The 26,764-nt window shown below is 35.9% G+C and overlaps 2 protein-coding genes across 2 annotated transcripts in view; both read left to right on the forward strand.

Annotated features, from left to right (window-relative positions):
* The window catches only part of LOC117337185, a 207,918-nt gene extending 204,230 nt beyond the window's left edge, over nt 1–3,688 (forward strand). Inside the window, exon 6 of the mRNA XM_033898034.1 lies at nt 3,028–3,688. The gene's annotated coding sequence lies outside the window, so the exon portion shown is untranslated. The remainder of the gene's footprint in view (nt 1–3,027) is intronic.
* Nucleotides 3,689–14,078: 10,390 nt separating this feature from the next.
* On the forward strand, nt 14,079–17,072 carry LOC117338385. Its single transcript, XM_033899726.1, has 2 exons — nt 14,079–14,575; nt 14,660–17,072. Exons 1-2 carry the CDS (start codon nt 14,122–14,124, stop codon nt 15,814–15,816), a joined length of 1,611 nt encoding a protein of 536 aa, XP_033755617.1. The 5' UTR covers nt 14,079–14,121; the 3' UTR covers nt 15,817–17,072.
* Nucleotides 17,073–26,764: the final 9,692 nt, after the last annotated feature.

Here is a 26,764-nt window from a genome sequence, read left to right on the forward strand (position 1 = left end):
ACCACACTTGGTCCTGTATAATTACTGTCTATAGCCACACTTGGTTCTGTATAATTACTGTCTATAACCACACTTGGTCCTGTATAATTACTGTCTATAACCACACTTGGTTCTGTATAATTACTGTCTATAACCACACTTGGTTCTGTATAATTACTGTCTATAGCCACACTTGGTCCTGTATAATTACTGTCTATAACCACACTTGGTTCTAGTATAATTACTGTCTATAGCCACACTTGGTCCTGTATAATTACTGTCTATAACCACACTTGGTTCTGTATAATTACTGTCTATAACCACACTTGGTTCTGTATAATTACTGTCTATAACCACACTTGGTCCTGTATAATTACTGTCTATAACCACACTTGGTCCTGTATAATTACTGTCTATAACCACACTTGGTTCTGTATAATTACTGTCTATAACCACACTTGGTTCTGTATAATTACTGTCTATAGCCACACTTGGTTCTATCTATTTACTGTCTATAGCCACACTTGGTTCTATCTATTTACTGTCTATAGCCACACTTGGTCCTGTATAATTACTGTCTATATATATAGCCACACTTGGTCCTGTATAATTACTGTCTATAACCACACTTGGTCCTGTATAATTACTGTCTATAGCCACACTTGGTCCTGTATAATTACTGTCTATAGCCACACTTGGTCCTGTATAATTACTGTCTATAGCCACACTTGGTTCTGTATAATTACTGTCTATAGCCACACTTGGTCCTGTATAATTACTGTCTATAGCCACACTTGGTCCTGTATAATTACTGTCTATAGCCACACTTGGTCCTGTATAATTACTGTCTATAACCACACTTGGTTCTGTATAATTACTGTCTATAGCCACACTTGGTCCTGTATAATTACTGTCTATAACCACACTTTGTTCTATCTATTTACTGTCTATAACCACACTTGGTCCTGTATAATTACTGTCTATAGCCACACTTGGTCCTGTATAATTACTGTCTATAGCCACACTTGGTCCTGTATAATTACTGTCTATAGCCACACTTGGTCCTGTATAATTACTGTCTATAGCCACACTTGGTTCTGTATAATTACTGTCTATAGCCACACTTGGTCCTGTATAATTACTGTCTATAGCCACACTTGGTCCTGTATAATTACTGTCTATAGCCACACTTGGTCCTGTATAATTACTGTCTATAACCACACTTGGTTCTGTATAATTACTGTCTATAACCACACTTGGTCCTGTATAATTACTGTCTATAACCACACTTGGTTCTGTATAATTACTGTCTATAACCACACTTGATTCTGTATAATTACTGTCTATAGCCACACTTGGTTCTATCTATTTACTGTCTATAGCCACACTTGGTCCTGTATAATTACTGTCTATAACCACACTTGGTCCTGTATAATTACTGTCTATAACCACACTTGATTCTGTATAATTACTGTCTATAACCACACTTGGTCCTGTATAATTACTGTCTATAGCCACACTTGGTTCTGTATAATTACTGTCTATAGCCACACTTGGTCCTGTATAATTACTGTCTATAACCACACTTGGTCCTGTATAATTACTGTCTATAGCCACACTTGGTCCTGTATAATTACTGTCTATAGCCACACTTGGTCCTGTATAATTACTGTCTATAACCACACCTAGTTCTGTATAATTACTGTCTATAGCCACACCTGGTTCTGTATAATTACTGTAGATCATTGACGCCTGCAGGTGTCGAATTATTAATTAATAATGTTGTACAGTTAGATGTGATAGACTTGCATGAACAAAATACTTATATTGCTTGTTTCTATTGTTTTGTTTGATTTATAAAAATTATATCATCAATCAGTTTTATTAATGTCATCTTGTCATGTGTTTTATAACATATTAATTCTTTTGTTTGTTTTTCATGTTCTCTTTTCACTAAAAAAATTGTTAGCTGTCAATGTCAGAAAATAGTGGAGGGGGGGGGGGGGGGGGGGGCTTAAAAGTTCCCATAGTTATGAAACTGATCTCTTAATTCTTTTGGATATGCCCAATAACATGGCTATCAGATGGCCATCATGGATTTCAAGGTCAAGAGTGTTATTGCTATATCAAGATCAAAGTCAATGTCATAGAATCCAATTTCCCTACAATTTGATCATTGCATGCACAATCATATTATGAAGTCATATTAATGAGATTAAGAGATGATGCTCCATGTTATAATGTAAAGGTCACAAATTGAAAGGTCAAGGTTAAAAAGGGGAACATTGCTGCTAGGCATTATCAAGCACTAAATACATGTAGATGTAAGGTTTAAACTGTATGGTAAAGGCCAAGGTCATAAAAGCTCAAATTAGCTTCTTAATGATCAATAATTGCATATCATTTTATTACAATGTTATTGTAGTTGATACTGTTGGCTCATTGGTATGAGATTAGATTCAATCCTAATCAGTATAACTGAAGGTTCACTGGCTCGACGTGAAAAGTTAGGTAGCAATATTGTACAGATTTACACACCTTAAATTTCCAATTGTGCAAGTTGGAAACCAAAATCTATTCAAATTGTTGTCATAAAGTAAACTCTCACAATACCATATAATAGCAAATGATCCTTGTGCAGTGCTATTTTACTTGACCTCTGAGAGTGGTCGACCTGTGACCTCAGAGGGTGACCTGTGACATCTGAGCATGGGTGACTGGTAAACTCTGAGGGTGAGTGACTGTGACCTCTGAGGGTTGGACTGACCTCTGAGGGTGGGGCTGACCTCTGAAGATGAGTGACCTGTGACCTCTGAGGGTGGGACTGACCTCTGAAGATGAGTGACCTGTGAACTCCGAGGGTGGGTGGCATCATATCTTTCTGGGATTTAGCTCTTGTATAATGTTTTATACTATATATATGTATTCTCATGTATTTTGTTTTGCAGCAATATCTATTTGATATAATAAATTACTGGTACACATTGATTTTTCTTAAACCTGAATTACATAAGATAATTAACCACATGTCATTCTTTGTTTGTTTAGGTTTGAACGCAGAGTGGACTGATGGTAAGCTTCCAACTTATTTATACCAATATAACAACAGACTCTATCAAATACTTGTTAATGCTAGCGTCTTCTGATTCCAAAACCACTGCTTAGATGTAAAACCAACTTCAGAATCACTGGTGACTGGTGTCAAATCCTGGCAAGGTCAACTTCAGAATCACCGGTGACTGGTGTCAAATCCTGGCAAGGTCAACTTCAGAATCACCGGTGACTTGTGTCAAATCCTGGCAAGGTCAACTTCAGAATCACCGGCGACTGGTGTCAAATCCTGGCAAGTTCAACTTCGGAATCACCGGTAACTGGTGTCAAATCCTGGCAAGTTCAACTTCAGAATCACCGGTGACTGGTGTCAAATCCTGGCAAGGTCAACTTCAGAACACCGGTGACTGGTGTCAAATCCTGGCAAGTTCAACTTCAGAATCACCGGTGACTGGTGTCAAATCCTGGCAAGTTCAACTTCAGAATCACTGGTGACTGGTGTCAAATCCTGGCAAGTTCAACTTCAGAACACCGGTACCATGGTACCTGCTACCTGTATCTGAAATATTTAATGGTTTAATATAACAAATTTTATGGTTTCACAGGAAAATTAAGTATATATGTTGATCTTGCTGCTATTGTTATTGGACTTTAATTTTGTAATACATTTCCAAACTTTAGTTATATTTAAATTTTCTTCTTTTTGATAAGTTGTTAAAAATAGTTTCATTTATTTAAAATGATCTTAATTTATTTGTGTAATCACCAGTATAAGCATTTATTGTTAACAGGTATTATCATACTGTATATAGATATCAATTCTGTTTCACTACTTACATTCCCATTCTGCATATTTCATACCTAAATACTCTCCACGACCTTGTCCTCAGTCCCACATCATCAAAACTTTATCAAATTTCAAAACATTGTTTGTCTTTATATATCACTAGCCATGGTGAATTCTAACTTAATTTTCACCAGTATTTGTTCAGTAGCATGCATGCAATACTAATACCATATTCAACCTAGTAAGTGCACTGTGCTCTTACATAAAACAAAAGGGGTGCTCAAACCATGTACACAGAAAAAATTCTGTGTGAAATTTTGGTGGAAAAAATAACAAATAAATTTCTTCTTATTTTTCCTTTGTATACTCTTATATAATGAAAACAATCTAGAGCTTTTACTTAAAAGACAATATATTGGCAGGTCGGTGAGGTAAAGCAGTTTTATATGTTTCAAGTGGCTTTTCCTGAAAAAAGGTGGGGATGCCATAATAGTGGCAGGTTTAATACCATCCCCAGGTAAAATCTGGCTCCACCTCGTATGTTTAAAGCTTGTGACATTCCAGTCCTCTGGGAAATCGGGTAAAATAGATTATATTTAATAAAGATGGTTAATCTTTAGTGAGATAACATGGTTAACCTCTAGTACAATAACATGGTTAACCTCTAGTACAATAACATAGTTAACCTCTAGTACAATAACATAGTTAACCTCTAGTACAATAACATAGTTAACCTCTAGTACAATAACATGGTTAACCTCTATTACAATAACATGGTTAACCTCTAGCATATTAACATGCTTAATCTCTTGTAACATATAACATAGTTAACCTCTAGTACAATAACATGGTTAACCTCTAGTACAGTAACATGGTTAACCTCTAGTACAATAACATGGTTAACCTCTAGTACAATAACAGGTTATGGAATTTTGGAACCTAGTTCCATTTACATGCCAAACTTTGTATGGAGGTAGATGACTCGCTTGGAATAATTTGCCTTGATGAATTTCATTCCATAAATTTAGTTTACGAACGTAATTAAAACAAGTAAAGAAAACATGTGTAACTGCTGGTGGATTTGTAGTATAGTAAAGTTGGTTATAAAGCCATTCTATGTTGGCTATGTAGAGTTTGGGAATAACTATGTGGTACATTAGGAGACCTGTAAGAAAGTCACTGATTAGGCTTGGCTACTCCAGTGGATGTCTAGATCTGTTTGTCGGGAGCGGGTGCTTACTGCTATAATTGATAGGGGAAAGGAACATTAAAAACATGACATAAAAACACAATCGGCCCATTGCACCAAGTAAGGAATTGTCTAAGTTCTTATTACCATACTAGGGAAAAAATTAAAACTTTTAATTATCTCTAAATAGGTAATTAGAACAGAAATTGCTTCAGCCTTAATGAGAATTGGATCATCATAGCTCTTGTAAGCTTTGGCAGTTGTTAGGTAGTCTGTCAAGCTTGTATGTGATAAAGAGTATGTTGGAGATTTATAGATCCGCATTTAAAATCTCTCAGCAGTAAATCAGCCAATCAGGTGGTGTTTTGTGTCCTTATGCAGTGCTTGAACCTGCAGTAAATAACTAAACTAGTAAAGCAATTCTTTATTCTGACTATTTAAGTTGATTTTGATAGATTTATGTGTTTCTGCTGTCGATAGATGTAAGTCTAATTTGCAGCAGTTTTCTCTATTTAGACTCTAATGTGGAGTAATTGCTTGGAGGAATCTCCAATTTCAAAAATATATCTTAAACCAAATATGGTTAAAGATTAAAAAAAATCAAATATGTAATTGTAAACTGTATCTTTTTTTCAAAATATACATAATTGCATCCCATTCTTACAAATAATCTTTCTCTTTGTTTTGAAGAACAATTACAAATGTATATCTGGTCCCATTATTATGAAGATCCTTATTCATTATTGGTAGTGTTTATTGAAAAATTGATGTATCTACATCTTAGGACTACTTCTTAGTTTTTGTTTATACAGAGATCATTGTTTATACAGAGATCGTTTGTTTATACAGAGATCGTTTGTTTATACGGAGATCATTTGTTTATGCGGAGATCGTTTGTTTATACAGAGATCGTTTGTTTATACGGAGATCATTTGTTTATACAGAGATCGTTTGTTTATACGGAGATCATTTGTTTATACGGAGATCGTTTGTTTATACAGAGATCATTTGTTTATACAGAGATCATTGTTTATACGGAGATCGTTTGTTTATACAGAGATCGTTTGTTTATACAGAGATCGTTTGTTTATACAGAGATCGTTTGTTTATACAGAGATCATTTGTTTATACAGTGATCATTGTTTATACGGAGATCGTTTGTTTATACGGAGATCGTTTGTTTATACAGAGATCGTTTGTTTATACAGAGATCATTGTTTATACAGAGATCGTTTGTTTATACAGAGATCGTTTGTTTATACAGAGATCGTTTGTTTATACAGAGATCATTGTTTATACAGAGATCGTTTGTTTATACAGAGATCATTGTTTATACAGAGATCATTGTTTATACAGAGATCGTTTGTTTATACGGAGATCGTTTGTTTATACAGAGATCGTTTGTTTATACAGAGATCGTTTGTTTATACAGAGATCGTTTGTTTATACAATGATCATTGTTTATACAGAGATCGTTTGTTTATACAGAGATCGTTGTTTATACGGAGATCATTGTTTATACGGAGATCGTTTGTTTATACAGAGATCATTGTTTATACGGAGATCGTTTGTTTATACAGAGATCGTTTGTTTATACAGAGATCGTTTGTTTATACAGAGATCGTTTGTTTATACGGAGATTGTTTGTTTATACGGAGATCGTTTGTTTATACAGAGATCATTGTTTATACAGAGATCGTTTGTTTATACAGAGATCGTTTGTTTATATGGAGATCGTTTGTTTATACAGAGATCATTGTTTATACAGAGATCGTTTGTTTATACGGAGATCGTTTGTTTATACAGATATCTTTTTCCCATTATAGTTTCAATATTGCTTATCATGCAGGAAATCTAAGATAAAGTACAATATTCAGCAGTCAAGACTAAATTTCAGTGTCACTATAATTTTGAATTCCCACCAATATGCAGAGTCAAGACTGATAACCATAGCTTTTTACCTCAGGATCATTGAAAAAGGCTACCTTTTTTCAAAACAAATGCTTAAGATTCTTGACTTTATAAAGACTTCAAGGTCTTTTGAAATAAAAAAAAAAATCAAATTATATGGAAGCAATATTTTAGATAACACTTTTCAGCATTAAAACTCTATTAATGTTTGAGCCAATAGATCCATAGTCACAAGACATTTTGTCTAACTTTGGTGGTGGACTCTCATGTTGACTTTAATGCATGACCTTGACTCACTTTAAAGGTCATCAGAAATTTTCAATGGCTTACCAAAGTTTTAGGCCAAGAGGTATGGTGTTTAACATGCTGTCTACGTGGCTGATGAAGGCTGGCAACTTCAGATAAATGACCTTCAGGTCCAACTTAAATGGTCACAATTGTCAGATGTATTTATTTATTAGTAATAAGTAAGAATGCATTGTTATAGGTATAATGATGGTATAATCATGTAGTCAGGTTTACTTTACTCTTCGACTAATTGTTCTGAAAAAATTATACATTTTCGGTGATTTTTTTTTTTTTTTATATTTATATAATTTTTTTCTGTTTTTTTGCAGGTTTTAATTTTGTTTTTTATCACATCTACTTAGACTTTAATAAAATCCTCACCATGAATTTGTGTATTGATTATCATAAACTAATATTGATTATATATTAATGATTATATCCAATATTATCTAGAAAGTATCCAGATATTAAATATCATGATTTAAAAAAAATATACAATGTATTGTGTAATAAGTATAATTGATGTTAATTATTGTAATCTATGTTGTAAAGGCACACGTGTGACCATTGTCAATATGCTTTGTACTAAGGTGGAGACAACTCTGTAATAAAGAAAACTTAACAAGTAACCGAATGAGTTTGTATGTAGCATACTGAAAATTGTGGAATATTATAATGAGCAAGGCCTTAATTGATAAACTTGTATATTAATGAAATGAATATTTTTTCTTCTAAATGATTTTCTTGTGAATACGTATATTAATTTGTAGTATCATCTGAAGCATTCATTTTAATATGTTTCATCTTTTTAATGAAGAATTTAAATGTATTCATCTTCATTGTGAATATAAAGAATTAATGTATTCCCTCATCAAACTTTGAGTCGATATTTGTATTCAGCTATATTTGTATGTATGAACCATTTACATTGTGTTGACGTGTATAGAAACATGAACCCGATGAGTTGAACATTCATCTGATCATGAACCAAAAATTATGTCATGTAAATGTACAGTGTACCAGGATTGTCAGTGTCTCTCTTGGACATAAACAATTATTGTCTCACACTGCATATATTATTATGTGGTGGATTTGGTGATGAAAGAATTTAAGCAAAGCAAAAATAATTATGGTCTCATGACTAAATATAAATGAATGCTTGAATACTGTATATTATTATTATTATTTTTTGTAACTGTTTTATAGGAAATTAAGTTTATGAAATATTGTCTCACAAATATATATATATATGCTTTAGGTACTGTAATGATTGTTTTCAAGGCTATTTTCAGTCCCCTACCGGTGAAACCAAGGGTACTATATATGTTTCCTCTCCATCCATCTTGTACAAGGGGGGGGGGGGCATGTATTGCTTTTGCAATACCCATGCAGTATGCCTGTTTTCCAAGTTCAGATAAAATTGATAGAAAAGATACTTTGAAAATCAAAACTAAAAAAGGGAAAATTTCATGTCTGTTTCAAAATTTCTTCGAAAATGTGTTTTTAGCTTCAATATTTTGGTAAAACTTTGAAAATCTAAACCATAAGAAAAATCTTACCTTTAGAGGGGTTTTGTGAAATATTTCGGTTCATATGACTAAAAATCTTACCTTTAGAAGGGTTTTGTGAAATATTTCGGTTCATATGACTAAAAATCTTACCTTTAGCTTCAATATTTTGGTAAAACTTTGAAAATCTAAACCATAAGAAAAATCTTACCTTTAGAGGGGTTTTGTGAAATATTTCGGTTCATATGACTAAAAATCTTACCTTTAGAGGGGTTTTGTGAAATATTTCGGTTCATATGACTAAAAATCTTACCTTTAGAGGGGTTTTGTGAAATATTTGGTTCATATGAGTAAACAGTACTGGAGCATAAGATCATTAAAGACAAATGTGTTATGGTCAGTCTTAGCTTCTCTATGTGTTTACTGTGTAGAATTGTATGTTGTAGTGACCTTGTGGTATTTAATGTAAACACTTTATTAGAAGTGATTGTGTAATGGTGTTGGAAGCAGATGAAGACCCCTACTGGGGCACATATCATCCTATTTCATCCAATCAAATGTCCTATCATGAAAATGGCTGACAGGTTAATTGATCATAAGAATCTAGTGGGCTGACTTGAGGGAAATATTGGGGAGGCATGAAACCTGGTGGGGTGCATGATTTGGCATTAAATAATGCACCTGCTGCTAATCATAAATCGCCGACTATTAATGGGGGAATTCTAATGCTACCTTTATTTTACCTAATCACATTAATTGGAAATAACTCTGAATCCTAAAATGTTCTCACACTATCTGCATGAAATTCCATGGTTTTTTAACCAGGCTAAGTGATCCTAGATCAAATTTATATTGAATTAATCGTGACAGGGTACATAGAACTCAACCTGTATTACTATCATCAGTGAACTCAACCTGTATTACTATCATCAGTGATTAGTTTTTACTAATGAAAAGTTTTTATTTTTAATTGGTAAATAATTCAAGATTACAGCTGACATTTTCTACAAAGCTCTGTGTTTTTCTTTGACAATTGAGGATTAAATATGAAAAACATTTTCACTGAATGGCAATTTAATTGAAAATCCTGAGAAAGAGGGAGAAGAAAAATCTTATAAATGTAGCATATTCACAAAATAGAGATTGACTTTGTTCAATCAGATGACATTTAACGCTTGTAAAGTTCTTATGGCGAGCTACATCTGAGCTCTTCTATCAGCATGTCATTTCTTCAGATTTATAAGTCTTAGAATGATGATACTTAGTCTTCCGCTGTCTGCTTGTCTTCAAATTTCTTTACATTCAGAATTCCTGGAGTGATGATATTTGATTTGACGTCTGTTGTTAGCTTATATCTTCAAACTTCCCTAGATTCAGTCCTGGGTGTTGATATTTGGCCTGTAGCTAAAATCAATTTCCATTCTAAAGGAGTTAATATTTTGGTATGACATTATGAATCAAAGTTTATAGAACTCACAGATGTAGTTGGCCTGACTTCTGGTCACAAACACTGTTTTATTAAAGATCAAGGTGAAGGTCAAGAGAAAGTTTTATGAAACTGGTAAATATTTGTTCATTGCATTATGCAAAACAAAGCTGATTAAAGTTTTAAAAAAAAAGTCTTTGGTTTTAAGGTCAAGAACACAGTGTCAAAGGTCAAGATGAAGTTATTTGTCTTTTAATAGATAAATATTTCATAACGATGTAGAGAATGATCCAACATAAAGTATGTCACATGTTTGAAAGTCCAAGGTCACCAGGTCAAAGGTTACTTTTGTATCTTTTTCTTGATTGGTAAATATTTTTTGACATAAAGCAAAGTTTGTTGGAGTCAAATGAGGAGCTTTGTGACTAATGATCAAGATCTCGTAAAGTCAGAGTGTATTTACAGTAACGGGTACAAATTAAATGTGACCACTTATATAATTACTCTAGATACCAAAATCTGGTACAAATTAAATGTGACCACTTACTCTGGATACCAAAATCTGGAACAAATTAAATGTGACCAATTACTCTGGATACTAAAATCTGGTACAAATTAAATGTGACCACTTACTCTGGATACCCAAATCTGGTACTAATGATCAAGTGACTATCTATATATTGTTATTATCAATATATTGTTGTATGTTATTTTTATTTTAGATACTTCGAGTCTCATTGTTTTCCCTGTTGTCATGGTACCTGTTATATTTAGATGTCTACTGTCTCTCTGACTTGACTACTTTATGTACAAATATGTGCTAATTAAGATATATCCAAAAAGTGAAGAAAAAAACTTGGCTTTAGTATATTTACATCGTGTAAAAACAGTGTCTCAAATAGTCTAGTTTTAGACTAACTTACGTACAAATTGAGTTGGAAGCTTTTCAAAAACTGTTAATTGTTGAAAAAACTTATTCTCTGGTTTTTTTAAGTCTATGTAGATTTAAATTTGTATTTCAATAACATACCAAAGATTACCATGGAAACTGATGTCTCTTGGGCAGAGTTCGTGTTCCCTCGTGATTTCATTTTACATACCAATTGTTCTGTGTCGTGTTGAGTCATTTGAAATTTGACGTAGCATGCAAAGTTAGACTGTTAATAAGTAACGCAATTTATGTTTAAACAAGCTCATGCATAATCTAATAATGATCGATAATTCAGTCTAGAAAATATTCATGGAAAAATGTCTTCGATAATGACAACATACATATTTAAATGTCGTGGAAACCAGTTTTGTGTTTTATATGTGTAGAGTGTGAGGTATAAATGTTGTTACTCGATCTGGTCGGCAGTCAAGTCATACACAAACAGCAGTTTTTTGTCAAAAAATCTAAATTAAAGGTATAGTAATGAGTCAATAAATTAAATCTTAATTAAGTCATTGAAAATTGTTCTAAATAACATGGTTTATAACACAATGACTGCCATGTGGTGTACGTGTGATACAGGATAAATAATATTGTTTATGATACCATGACTGCCATGTGGTGTGAGATACCATGATAATGTCATTTATAATACCATGACTGCCATGTGGTACTTGTGTAATATGTCTTATATGTACTATTGTGTATGTCTGTTGTTAAATTAATTGTTTTGTATTCTTACATTTGTGTTTATTTTCACACACAAAAAAATTGTATTTATAATTTATTTACTGATATGATTAATTGTGATATATGTATCATTATAATTGTACGTTTTTATTATTTTGTAGTCATGTATATTTCAATGTTAACAATTAACAGATAACAAAAACAAATTTACTATAGTGTTACGGTTGCTATTAAAAAACATACTTATCTTATATATCCACTGAAAGCCCATGCCTGGTAGTAACAAAGCCACACTATGTCCAGTTCAGTGTGAAGCCCACAAAAGCTATATCACTGTCCTGAAATAAGCCCACCCTATACTTCAAGTTTAATGTTGGCCCCAGGGGTTGTTATATCTCCTGAAATAAGCCCACCCTATACTTGGAGTTTAATGTTGGCCCGAGGGCTGTTACAGGGTAAATACGGTACTCTGATGTCTTCAATGTGAACACTAATTTCTCTTTAAGGCTGCCATCTTTAATATGAGGTTAAAATAAGATGACATTTTGTCATTTTGTCCTCATTCTGAGATATTTTTACCACACCTAGTAAAGGGGTTTATTTGTTGTGTAACACATACATGTATTATGAGCTATGAAGTATAATTATATAAATATTGTTTTGTAATTCTAAATCACAAATTATTTACAAGATGTATCCATGGTAATTTGAGGTCATTTATGTATCAGTATATGATTGTTTTTGTTATTGATCTATGGTCATGTTTGTGATATTTACATTCTCAGTGTCCCCAGTAATATACAGTGTTTATCCTCAATAAAACCCTTTGCCATGAAATAAGACCACCAATGTACACTGCAGTTTAGTTACTTTGCAAACATGTTATTGCCTTGTTCACCAGTAACCCATGGCCTACTTCATGTTTAAATGTGTTGAACCTCTGGGTTTATCATGAAGCCATTCAGTACAGATTTGATCCTTTGGGTTTAGGATGAAAATGGTTCAAGCCATTATTCAATACAGATTTGACCTCCTTAGGTTTAGGATGAATATGGTACAGGGCGTTAAGTATAGATTTGACGCACTGGGTTTAGGATAAATACGGTAAAAGCCATTCATTACAGATTTGATCCTCTGGGTTTAGGATAAATACGGTAAAAGCTGTTCAGTATAGATTTGTTATCCCTCCTCCCTTATTTTGTTTCCCAATGTTTTTTTAATGTTAGTGATTTATTTTGTTTACTTGATATTGTACTACATTTTATTATATTATTTGTAATATTGCATATTTAAAAAAATTGTGATTATAATCTGTACGCCACATATACAATGTATTATATATGCTTCGATGTGTGTGAGACTGTGATTTATTTTCTATCATACCTACAAATGTATGTATTGTAACTTGTTCTACAGTTTATTTCTGTTATATTTAAAAAAGGGATATATTGTAATAACATTTATGTTTATCATATGTACAAAATGTACAATTATTTCTTCAGCTTATTTCTGTCAAAAATACAACTAAAACATATATGTCTTCACCCAAGCTAAGGTGACTATACTTTCTGAACCGTTTGTAAGTGAAAAGGTCAGGGGTCACCTGCCCAGGTATTGCATCACATGTCTGATGTCATGGTTTTCTCTGGGTACTCCAGATTGCTCCAACAATAAGACTCCTAGCAGTGCTTCCATCAAGGCCGCGCGGCGGTGGCCGAGTGGTTAAGGTGTCCCGACACTTTATCACTAGCCCTCCACCTCTGGGTTGCGAGTTCGAAACCTACGTGGGGCAGTTGCCCTGATACTGACTGTTGGTCGATGGTTTTACTCCAGGTACTCTGGCTTTCCTGCACCTCCAAAACCTGGCACGTCCTTAAATGACCCTGGCTGTTAATAGGACGTTAAACAAAATAAACCAAACCATCAAGGCCAACAAGAGTGATTTATACAAGTTGATATAACTTGTTTTGAAGTTGTTGTAAACTATTTGGAGACAGTGTATATGTGATGGTTTACCTGATCAGAAGGGCTATGTTTTTGTATTACAGATTCTTATCAGTTCATTTTGGTGCTTTGTTATCTGTTGCTGCTAAATAAAGTTATATATTCAAAACTTTTTTAAATGTTACTTTTTTTTTCGAGACTGAGGGTAAACATGTACTGTTCTAATGATTCTCAACATGTTCAGACATGTGATAATAACAGGAAGTGTTAATAACAGGTAGTGATAATAACAGGTAGTGATAATAACAGGTAGTGATAATAACAGGTAGTGTTATGTGGGAGATATGTCAGGATTTCATTACAACATGTAGTGTTATGTAGGAGATATGTCAGGATTACATTACAACAGGTAGTGTTATGTGGGAGATATGTCAGGATTTCATTACAACAGGTAGTGTTATGTGGGAGATATGTCAGGATTTCATTACAACAGGTAGTGTTATGTGGGAGATATGTCAGGATTTCATTACAACAGGAAGTGTTATGTGGGAGATATGTCAGGATTTCATTACAACAGGTAGTGTTATGTGGGAGATATGTCAGGATTTCATTACAACAGGTAGTGTTTTGTGGGAGATATGTCAGGATTTCATTACAACAGGTAGTGTTTTGTGGGAGATATGTCAGGATTTCATTACAACAGGTAGTGTTATGTGGGAGATATGTCAGGATTTCATTACAACAGGTAGTGTTATGTGGGAGATATGTCAGGATTTCATTACAACAGGTAGTGTTATGTGGGAGATATGTCAGGATTTCATTACAACAGGTAGTGTTATGTGGGAGATATGTCAGGATTTCATTACAACAGGTAGTGTTATGTGGGGGACACGTCAGGATTTCATTACAACAGGTAGTGTTATGTGGGGGATATGTCAGGATTTCATTACAACAGGTAGTGTTATGTGGGAGATATGTCAGGATTTCATTACAACAGGTAGTGTTATGTGGGAGATATGTCAGGATTTCATTACAACAGGTAGTGTTATGTGGGAGATATGTCAGGATTTCATTACAACAGGTAGTGTTATGTGGGAGATATGTCAGGATTTCATTACAACAGGTAGTGTTATGTGGGAGATATGTCAGGATTTCATTACAACAGGTAGTGTTATGTGGGAGATATGTCAGGATTTCATTACAACAGGTAGTGTTATGTGGGAGATATGTCAGGATTTCATTACAACAGGTAGTGCTATGTGGGAGATATGTCAGGATTTCATTACAACAGGTAGTGTTATGTGGGAGATATGTCAGGATTTCATTACAACAGGTAGTGTTATGTGGGAGATATGTCAGGATTTCATTACAACAGGTAGTGTTATGTGGGAGATATGTCAGGATTTCATTACAACAGGTAGTGTTATGTGGGAGATATGTCAGGATTTCATTACAACAGGTAGTGTTATGTGGGAGATATGTCAGGATTTCATTACAACAGGTAGTGCTATGTGGGAGATATGTCAGGATTTCATTACAACAGGTAGTGCTATGTGGGAGATATGTCAGGATTTCATTACAACAGGTAGTGTTATGTGGGAGATATGTCAGGATTTCATTACAACAGGTAGTGTTATGTGGGAGATATGTCAGGATTTCATTACAACAGGTAGTGTTATGTGGGAGATATGTCAGGATTTCATTACAACAGGTAGTGCTATGTGGGAGATATGTCAGGATTTCATTACAACAGGTAGTGTTATGAGGGAGATATGTCAGGATTTCATTACAACAGGTAGTGTTATGTGGGAGATATGTCAGGATTTCATTACAACAGGTAGTGCTATGTGGGAGATATGTCAGGATTTCATTACAACATGTAGTGTTATGTGGGAGATATGTCAGGATTTCATTACAACATGTAGTGTTATGTGGGGGACATGTCAGGATTTCATTATAACAGGTAGTGTTATGTGGGGGACATGTCAGGATTTCATTACAACAGGTAGTGTTATGTGGGAGATATGTCAGGATTTCATTACAACAGGTAGTGCTATGTGGGGGACACGTCAGGATTTCATTACAACATGTAAAAAGTATCATTCACTTTGATCCATTTTTGCCATTCTTTAAAATCCTTGTTATCCTCATTTCCTGAGGAAAACAGGAAGGATTTTATACAACATTGGGATGTATCAAGTACAACATAGTGGAGTTGGTCCCCAATTGACATGACAAGATGTCCTCAAGTAATGGCTCGGAGCAGGACGGCATTCAAGGCCGTGAACATTTTAATGGGAATCAAAGACATCAACAATAGATCGCTCCTCTCTACCCCGCGTTTTAATGGGCTTACTAAATTCCTCTGGTATTTTTATAGTGTTAATAAAATCGTTTTTTATTGTTTTACATGTTGAGAATTTCCACATTTGGCTGGAAGCCTTTAACTTGACAATTTTAAATTATGTTGTATTTCCCAAGTCGTTCTGGATTGGATTGAATTATTGCTTCTATGTCATAATTGTTTATCTGTCGGAGAATCAGTGTTGACCTGATCAGTACATAACAGTTTGAGTTACTGATTCTGAGCTCTGTACCTAGGCCCACAGTAGCATTAGTAGACGTATTACCGACAGCTTTGTTTCCACTTAATCGTGATACTAGTGGCTAAATCAACAGATTAAATTTAAAGATTACAGAAGTTTTGTTAAACCATCATTCTTCTCCATTTCATTGAATGATGGGAGATATTTTATTGACTTTCATTTGTATAATTTTATCGGTTTTTATTTAGATATTTGAATTAGAATACATCCGAGATCCTAAAATATAAGTGGAAGGCAAAACCAACCTTAGAACCAGATAGGACCATGCTGTGTGTGTTACATACATGTACCAATGTAGGGCGACACATCTACAGATGATAATTGTTTTTGTCATATTTATCACGAGATGATGTTAAGTAAATTTTTAGTTTCATTTGCGTTTTGGTGAGAGTTTATCATACTGTAACTCAAAAATATTTTCGTGGCAACTAAATTTCACATTTTCATGCTGAAAGATTTGTTCATGGTGATTTTATTTCGTGATTTAGTGATAAAACACCTACTGTACCTGTGATTGGAACTATTTTATTTCGTGATTTAGTGATAAAACACCTACTGTACCTGTGATTGGAACTATTTTATTCCGTGATTTAGTGATAAAACACCTACTGTACCTCTGATTGGAACTATTTTATAGAGATTAATTATCATGAATTGTTAATTGTCCTCAAAATAAAATGAAAATTAATTGCACACGTAAATAAGTGGGTTTACCTTGTGAATGCACCAAAATGAAGTACAAAATTGATACAACTCTAGGGAAATAATTAAATATGAAATGTGACAATAAGATCACAAACAAGCTGTCTGTTTTGCCATTTTATGAGTATTATATCAAGTGGCTGGTCAAAGCTCAAAAATAAAATAAAGAATAATATAACTATGGTCCTCCATTATGTGAGCTCACTAGTAGACACATGTGTCAGCATATGCCTCAGGGCCAGGTGAAATGGGAAAAGTCTCATGATAGATAAATGTATGTCCATTTTTAGATCACCTGCAGGAAGGGTAAGTGAGCTTATGCCATAGTGTAGAGCCCATCGTCCATCAATCATCTATCAGCCACCTGGCATCAATTTTTCTCATTAAACAGCTTCTTCTCAATACCTAATAAGCCCAGATACCTGAAATCAGGCCTACAGCATGCTGGGAGGACTACAAAATTTCTTCTAATGAATGACCTTGTTCTACTCTCAAGGTCACAGGCGTCAAACTTGTTAAAAGTCTTCTCAATAAGAAAGAGGTCCAGGGTCATGATATTGAAACAGTGGCATTGTGGATAAGATGCTACAGAGTTTGTTGAAATGAATGACCTTGACTTTCTTCCATGCTCACAGGGTCAAATGTACCAAAAATCCTTAAATATCTCCCCAATAACAAAAAGGCCCAGTGTTATAATATGGGATCAGTAGAATGCTGGGAAAAAAGAGCTACCGATTTAGTTCAATGACCATGACCTGGTTTTAAGGTCACAGGGGTCATATTTGTTAAAAGGTTCATGGTCATGATATTGAGACAATAGCATTCTGGGATGAATTAATTAAGGGCTACAAAATGTGTTAAAATTGCTGACTTTGACTAATATTTAAGGTTGCAGGAGTCTGATATGTTTAAAACACTTAAATTGACGTAAACCCAAAATGCTAAGAGTGATGACATTTGGCCAGCGATATACTGGGATGAAGGGCTACATAGTTTGTTAAATTGAATGACCTTTACTTTTTCTCAATGTTACTGGGTTCAAATATGATTTGATTTCGGTTTTTTTTTAATATACTACAATGTATCTCAACAGCTACAGTCATTTAATAGCCTCCCATTAGCCCTGCATACGTGTATACGTAGTGTGTACATTTTTATTAATTTTTTTAAGAGGCTTCATGTTTGTCTCCTTGTGATAGTTGGGAAGTGATTTTAACTTTTTAATGTTACCTCAATGAAGCATATACTGCTGAAGACACCCAGGACACCCCACCCGGTTACATTATACTGACAACACCCCACCCGGTTACATTATACTGACAACACCCCACCCGGTTACATTATACTGACAACACCCCACACGGTTACATTATACTGACAACAGGTGAACCCGTCACCAAACTCCAAAAATGCTGAGCATTAAGCAGGAGGGTCAATAGGTTAATATCTTTTAACCTAGGGTGTTGATATTTCTGCCAGTAATATTCAAATGCACACAGATCAAATAAGTTAAAATCTCTTAGCAACTTCTGAATAAGCCACAGGCCGAAGGTGATGTTTGGTCAGTAACATGCTTGGAACTTACTTCTTGGATTAATGCCAGGTAAGTGATTCAGGCCCATTTGGTCTCTTGTTGTTTCATACTTCAACTTCTAAGAAATTGTCTACACATGGTTGCATAATTTGTACTGTAGACTTGGTTTATCCATCAATCACGACTATTTTATAAAGGTTGTTTGCTCTAGAGTGCAACTTGGCCGTCTCTCTCATATGATAGCTGTGGGATAAGTTAAACCTAATCCTCAAATGAAAGCTGTTGGACAACAGTTATGGTTTGTTAGGACAGATATACAACGAGAGAGAGACGGTAGTTACAGGTAGTTAGGGAAATACACAGCTATTATTCACAGAATTAAACGTAATAATCCAATATAAAGACCGCTGGGAACAGTGTTCGACACAAATATGTCATTGAATGTTGCCTGTAATCTTCTTATTTAATTTGGTCAGAAAATATATGTTTAGGTATTTTTAGGGTACATAAGAACCACAACTGACAGACACACAAATGACACTGACCTCTTAGTCTAAGGACAACTTCTAAAATGAGCTCATAAAAATGAAAACGCTATAAGACCAATGAGATTCAAACTCTTTCCAAGGAGTATAATGGTAGAATGGTTGTACAACTCTTTCTACTAAAATACGTTCTTTAAATGAAAGATTTTCAGAATTTGAGAAAACACTAACTAACACTAAAAGATGACATAATAACAAAAGGCCAAAGGGGCCTTCATCACTCATTTGTTCTACAGTTTAAGAAGAGAAGACTTCTTGATTTTTTTGATTTTTTTTTAATCCCAAGTAAATACCCCTCCTATCATGAACAATCTTGTAAGCCCTTCACCCAAGCATGTCAACTGTGACCTTGAAAGAAGGTCAAGGTTATTCATTTGAACAAATGTTGTAGCCCTTTCTTAGCATGCTTCTGGCTCAATAACATGACCCTGAGCCTCTTGGTTATGAATAAGTTTTCAAATTATTACTCCTTTGACCTCTATTACATAGACAAACTTGGTTATTCTTTACCCCAGCATGCTATTTGTCAAAATCATAATGCTGGGAATTTTAGTTATTAATAAGTCACAGAAAGGAAAATGTTGACAGTGGATGGACTGACAAAGCAACACTAACATACATAAAATAACACTAATATATATTAAACAACACAATCATACATTAAACAACTGCAATGCATTGGACTTGAAAATGCCTGATCCTGAAGAAAGATAGCTTTGTCAAGTGAATTTGGAAGTGCTTGATCAGGGGACCCCCAGCTGTGTTAAGGACTTTCAGAAGTCAAGTCTTTGTTGAAGTAAGTGGTTTGTCTGGATTTGCCTACATAGAATCCTACCAAGACTGGCTGTTGTTGATCTAAAAGGTTTCACTGAGTGAGCCATATTGCAAATACTTACTACAGCAGCTACAAATATCAATGGAGGAAGAATTCAAGGTGGTGAAGCGCTAGCTCATCAGATCTGAGGAATTCAGGAGAGTCGGTCAGAGAGTCAGTCGGACGCTAACAGGTATTAGGCATCAACACCATATACAAGGTATGATTGGAAACCTGAGTACAAGTAATCGGCATTAACATCATATACAGGGTATGACTTGAAACCTCTGTACCAAAACTAATCGGCATCAACATCATATACAGGGTATGACTTGAAACCTCTGTACCAGAAGTAATCGGCATCAACATCATATAGAGGGTATGACTTGAAACCTCTGTACCAGAACTAATTGGCATTAACATCATATACAGGGTATGACTTGAAACCTCTGTACCAGACGTAATCGGCATCAACCTCATATACAGGGTATGACTTGAAACCTCTGTACCAGAACTAATTGGCATTAACATCATATACAGGGTATGACTTGAAACCTCTGTACCAGAACTAATCGGCATCAACCTCATATACAGGGTATGACTTGAAACCTCTGTACCAGAACTAATTGGCATTAACATCATATACAGGGTATGACTTGAAACCTCTGTACCAGAACTAATCGGCATCAACCTCATATACAGGGTATGACTTGGAACCTCTGTACCAGAACTAATTGGCATTAACATCATATACAGGGCATGATTGAAACCTCTGTACCAGAACTAATTGGCATCAACATCATATACAGGGCATGATTGAAACCTCTGTACCAGAACTAATCGGCATCAACATCATATACAGGGTATGACTTGAAACCTCTGTACCAGACGTAATCGGCATCAACATCATATACAGGGCATGACTTGGAACCTCTGTACCAGAACTAATCGGCATTAACACCATATACAGGGTATGACTTGAAACCTCTGTACCAGAACTAATTGGCATCAACATCATATACAGGGCATGACTTGGAACCTCTGTACCAGACGTAATCGGCATCAACATCATATACAGGGCATGACTTGGAACCTCTGTACCAGAACTAATCGGCATTAACACCATATACAGGGTATGACTTGAAACCTCTGTACCAGAACTAATTGGCATCAACATCATATACAGGGCATGACTTGGAACCTCTGTACCAGACGTAATCGGTATTAACATCATATACAGGGTATGACTTGAAACCTCTGTACCAGAACTAATCGGCATCAACATCATATACAGGGTATGACTTGAAACCTCTGTACCAGAACTAATTGGCATTAACATCATATACAGGGTATGACTTGGAACCTCTGTACCAGAACTAATCGGCATCAACATCATATACAGGGTATGACTTGGAACCTCTGTACCAGAACTAATCGGTATTAACATCATATACAGGGTATGACTTGGAACCTCTGTACCAAAACTAATCGGTATTAACATCATATACAGGGTATGACTTGAAACCTCTGTACCAGAACTAATCGGTATTAACATCATATACAGGGCATGACTTGGAACCTCTGTACCAGACGTAATCGGCATTAACATCATATACAGGGTATGACTTCAAACCTCTGTACCAGAACTAATCGGTATTAACATCATATACAGGGTATGACTTGAAACCTCTGTACCAGAACTAATCGGCATCAACATCATATACAGGGTATGACTTGAAACCTCTGTACCAAAACTAATCGGCATCAACATCATATACAGGGTATGACTTGAAACCTCTGTACCAGAAGTAATTGGCATCAACATCATATACAGGGTATGACTTGAAACCTCTGTACCAGACGTAATCGGCATCAACACCATATACAGGGTATGACTTGAAACCTCTGTACCAAAACTAATCGGCATCAACATCATATACAGGGTATGACTTGAAACCTCTGTACCAGAAGTAATTGGCATCAACATCATATACAGGGTATGACTTGAAACCTCTGTACCAGAACTAATCAGCATTAACATCATATAAAGGGCATGACTTGAAACCTCTGTACCAGAAGACAATGGGTAGGTATGAGGCACCAACAGAAAGGCAGGGAATGGGCGGGTGAAGTAAGATGTGGAGAAGACAATCATAGAATGAAAACAGTCAAACCTGCAAAACAAGGAACATGACCGAAGTGGGAACTACCAGAACAAACTGTCCTGATTTAAGATGTGGGGGAATGACTGATGCAGAATTTCATTTCTGGAAAGATCAATATACAATACATCACTATCTCCTCCAAATCTGCCAACAATGGAGGCTGACAGGGGCCCCAGTAATAAGCTGTGTGAGAGGTGAAGGACAATACTATACATTCTGCATGGATACATAGGATGGCTTTCATGAGGTATGAGTGGTGTAACAGGGTTTGTTGGTAGAACTAGTAGAGGCAGGGAAGGAAGACTGGTCCAACAAGGCCAAGAGTGAATGTACGGAAAGAGAAGCTGCTTGTGAGGTAAGACGAAAACCTTAGGATGAGAAGGTCTGTGAGACAAATGGAAGTTGCTAGTGGCTTTGGAGATAAAGCTGGTGTTCCCTGGTAATATATGGGTACAACATACTGAATAAACATGGTCATCATGTCATAGTAGCTGGAGTAAAACTGGCGGTACCATAGGAGGAGGGTTGTGAAAATCGTGAGGAGCCGCATGAACGGAAGAGCCGCAGAGTGTGTGGCTGCTACCAATATAGGTCATTTGCAGAGGTTTATGTTTTGAACAAGCTTTGGCAGAATCTGGCATTGTTTAGGAAGACGAGAATACCAGCCACGAGAAAAAAAAAATCATTGAAAGAACATCATAGATATATATTGTATTGTCAGAGGATTTTTGCTAAAAGTCGGAATCCAACGAGAAGTCATTTGGCCATCCCTTCTCACCAACTGAAGTATACCGTGGTTTAAAACAGGGTTCCAGAAGGTTGGCAACGGAAGGAACCAGTACCGAACGAGCACCGATAGGATGATGTATCATTTGAACTACATTGTATGCTTGCTCAGAGGATGCAGAATAATCACAAGACCATCGCTTTGCTAAAAGAATAATACACTTTTTGCAGATGCTCAGCGTTTATGAAAATACCTATTCAGGACATGTATTTAGCATTTATCCGAAAACAGACACATGTTCACTACCTTCAAAGAACGATATATGAGTTCTGTAACGATCATAACAAACTAGACAAACAATACGGCGAGATGTGAACGGCGTTATTGCCATTGACAACTACAGAGACAAAAACAGTTTGACAAATGTATTAGACGTTAGAGTACATGAAGATATGTGATCAGTCAAAAAACGTCCTCTGCCCGTGTGAGTGCAGTCATATTTTGTTGTCCTTGTAGTTAGATACCAGTTGTTGACGGACAATAGATCTACTTAAAAAGCAAAACAAAGATGCTTACGTTTATCACAAGTCATGAAACTGTGATCGAAATTATAACACGTATTAGCTATAGTCACATTCTATCAAAACAAAATGTAGACGAACCACTTACAAAGCGACATGTTATGTTTAATATATATCTATGTCTATTTTTTTGTGCATTATCTTTTGTTAAAAGAAATGTATCCTCAGGCGGAACTTACAAAACATCCAATTATTTGCTGAAATACATGAGACAACGGAATTCCTATTTCTGTTCACGGGACTCCAATTAAAAACTGAATATTTGACATCGATCTCGAAGTCTATAACATACTCCTTTATCAATACAGCCATTTGTATATGCTATAGCAATTACATTTCCACGGATATATATATATTAGATACAAGTCCGTGTTGTTACAAAAATTTAATCTCATTTAAATGTGCTGTTCACGTCTTCGCTTGCGGTCTAAGGGAGATGATTGTTCTGGAGCAGGTTATGATGTTCGATACAATGCTAGCAAAGCTACATTTTGTATATGAAACTATTTCTATTTCTAAAATGTATTGTATATCGTCCTCGTTGATGGTGTGTTTATAACAACTAGAGTAGATATAGTGGGTTGTTTGCGCTGGCCCTCTGCGGCAATATACACCAAACAGTCGATGGTAGATCATCTTCAATATATATGCTATAATCATATTTCCTTCTAGAGTACACGAGCAGACGATCGCCAGAGTTTTGGCGGGACTAAGTAGGTCGATTGTGATATGACTGAATAAATTGTCTAGAGGAATTTAAATACACACCAAAGAAAACGAAATTTGAAAAAGTGGCAAGTTGTTGAAGGTTAAGACCTGAAAGATTTCGCAATGATGTCGGTGGCCTCATGACAATTTTGTAATGATGGCGTCAATGCTATGATCTCTAGTGGGCAGGGGTTGGGAAATAACAAAGAAACAAATGGACTGCTAGACTTTATCCTCGTCATTAGAGGCAAGTTATTGATCGCGTGAAATAACATCTTAACGCAATCTTGGCTCCTTCTCATTAATGGCCGCGAGACAGAATTGGCTACAGGCCATATTAATTTAGGGAAATGGCCAAACAAAACAAGTTCTCACAGTCCGCTTTAATCAGACCCGACAAATGGCGAAATTCATTTCAATCTCCCTGCACTATCTAGAATATAATTTCTATACCATTCATCAAATGAAGACGTTTAATATAGTTAGTGCCGCTTCCATCTGATAATATGAGTCGAAGATGTGAAATTTTTCTTTATAATTTGTACAATTCATGGTGTAACTCGGTTATCGAAACCTAGTTGAGACCAACCAAGCATCCAATTTAGCATTAGGACGATAACTTCACAAACAATTTTGATGAATGCATACAATTTCTCTCTATTTCTTGACATGGACAAAACCGTGTTAGGGGAGTTTTCTATAGCCACGGCGGGCCCAGAGAATTTACATCATTAAGACAACTGTGGTTGTACTGCTAAGTAATTGCGAGAAAGGCTGTCACATCCAAACTCTCTTGCTCCCATTAATGAACAAAATGTATTTCAATTTAATTAAAAGGGGTCCTTTTTAACATGAATAGAAGAAGTAAATTTTATCAGCAGCCCGACAGACCGCCTCGCTGTGCTGAGGGAATGTAAAGGATTATATCTAAATCGCAAATCTTTTATTGATTATGTGCCAAAATCTCTACCTAGGTTTCATTAGTAGAGCCAAAGTTTAATCAACCACTCTCTGTTTCTCACAATCACACCGGTATTAAGCAGTGCCCGAAACTAGCGCCACTTCTAATCAAATATCCCCTCAGATGAATGTAAATTTGGAGAGCCAACAGTCATCACCAGCATTAGTCGTGCTTACTCCACACACGCCACCAAATGATCGCGGTCAGACGACCATCATTGTATAAAACAGCAATTGGTCGGGTTAACGAACTAGTTGTCAAATCGTACTGGACCCGGCTCTAAGGTCAGACAAAAATAGTTATACTGCTTGAGCCAATAAACAATTTATGATTTTTACAGGCTAAGACATCTAAACGACATTCAATGTCAAAGCCAAGGTCAAACATGTGAATGTATGTATGTCGCCCAGTACGATGTGGTCAAGCTGGTTCAGCTAAATGATACAACACCCGACAAAGGATGATAGGAGACTCCTCTCCATTATAAATCATTATAAAAGACAAGAACATTTTTTTTCATTACGCAAATACTGAACTTTGCTGATTTAAAATAATTCAAAGCGGCGGTATCCGATTTTACGTGTCGGTCTCTTTAGCAATGAAATCAAATCGCTACAAAACAGCAGACTATCGATTATTAACATTCATTTATAGTTATATCGAGGTCAAATATCAGCACCACAAAGGTAATACCACATGATGCATGCGGATGTCACGTGAATAAAGGGGGGATAAGAATTGATGTCGCCACTTAATAAAAACGCCTGTAAGAGGAAGTTGTCACCACACACTACCACGGTGTGTATAGGTATAACAGGAAGTTGTCACCATACACTACCACGGGGAGTATACAGGTGTAACAGGAAGTTGTCACCACACACTACCACGGTGTGTATAGGTATAACAGGAAGTTGTCACCATACACTACCACGGGGAGTATACAAGTATAACAGGAAGTTGTCACCACACACTACCACGGCGTGTATAGATATAACAGGAAGTTGTCACCACACACTACCACGGCGTGTATAGATATAACAGGAAGTTGTCACCACACACTACCACGGGAGTATACAGGTGTAACAGGAAGTTGTCACCACACACTACCACGGGGAGTATACAAGTGTAACAGGAAGTTGTCACCACACACTACCACGGGGAGTATACAAGTGTAACAAGAAGTTGTCACCACGCACTACCACGGGGAGTATACAAGTGTAACAGGAAGTTGTCACCACACACTACCACGGGGAGTATACAAGTGTAACAGGAAGTTGTCACCACACACTACCACGGGGAGTATACAAGTGTAACAGGAAGTTGTCACCACACACTACCACGGGGAGTATACAGGTGTAACAGGAAGTTGTCACCACACACTACCACGGGGAGTATACAGGTGTAACAGGAAGTTGTCACCACACACTACCACGGGGAGTATACAGGTGTAACAGGAAGTTGTCACCACACACTACCACGGGGAGTATACAAGTGTAACAGGAAGTTGTCACCACACACTACCACGGGGAGTATACAAGTGTAACAGGAAGTTGTCACCACACACTACCACGGGGAGTATACAAGTGTAACAGGAAGTTGTCACCACACACTACCACGGGGAGTATACAGTGTAACAGGAAGTTGTCACCACACACTACCACGGGGAGTATACAAGTGTAACAGGAAGTTGTCACCACACACTACCACGGGGAGTATA

This window comes from Pecten maximus, chromosome 11 (assembly GCF_902652985.1).
Source record: "Pecten maximus chromosome 11, xPecMax1.1, whole genome shotgun sequence".
In the NCBI taxonomy this organism is placed as follows: Eukaryota; Metazoa; Mollusca; class Bivalvia; order Pectinida; family Pectinidae; genus Pecten; species Pecten maximus.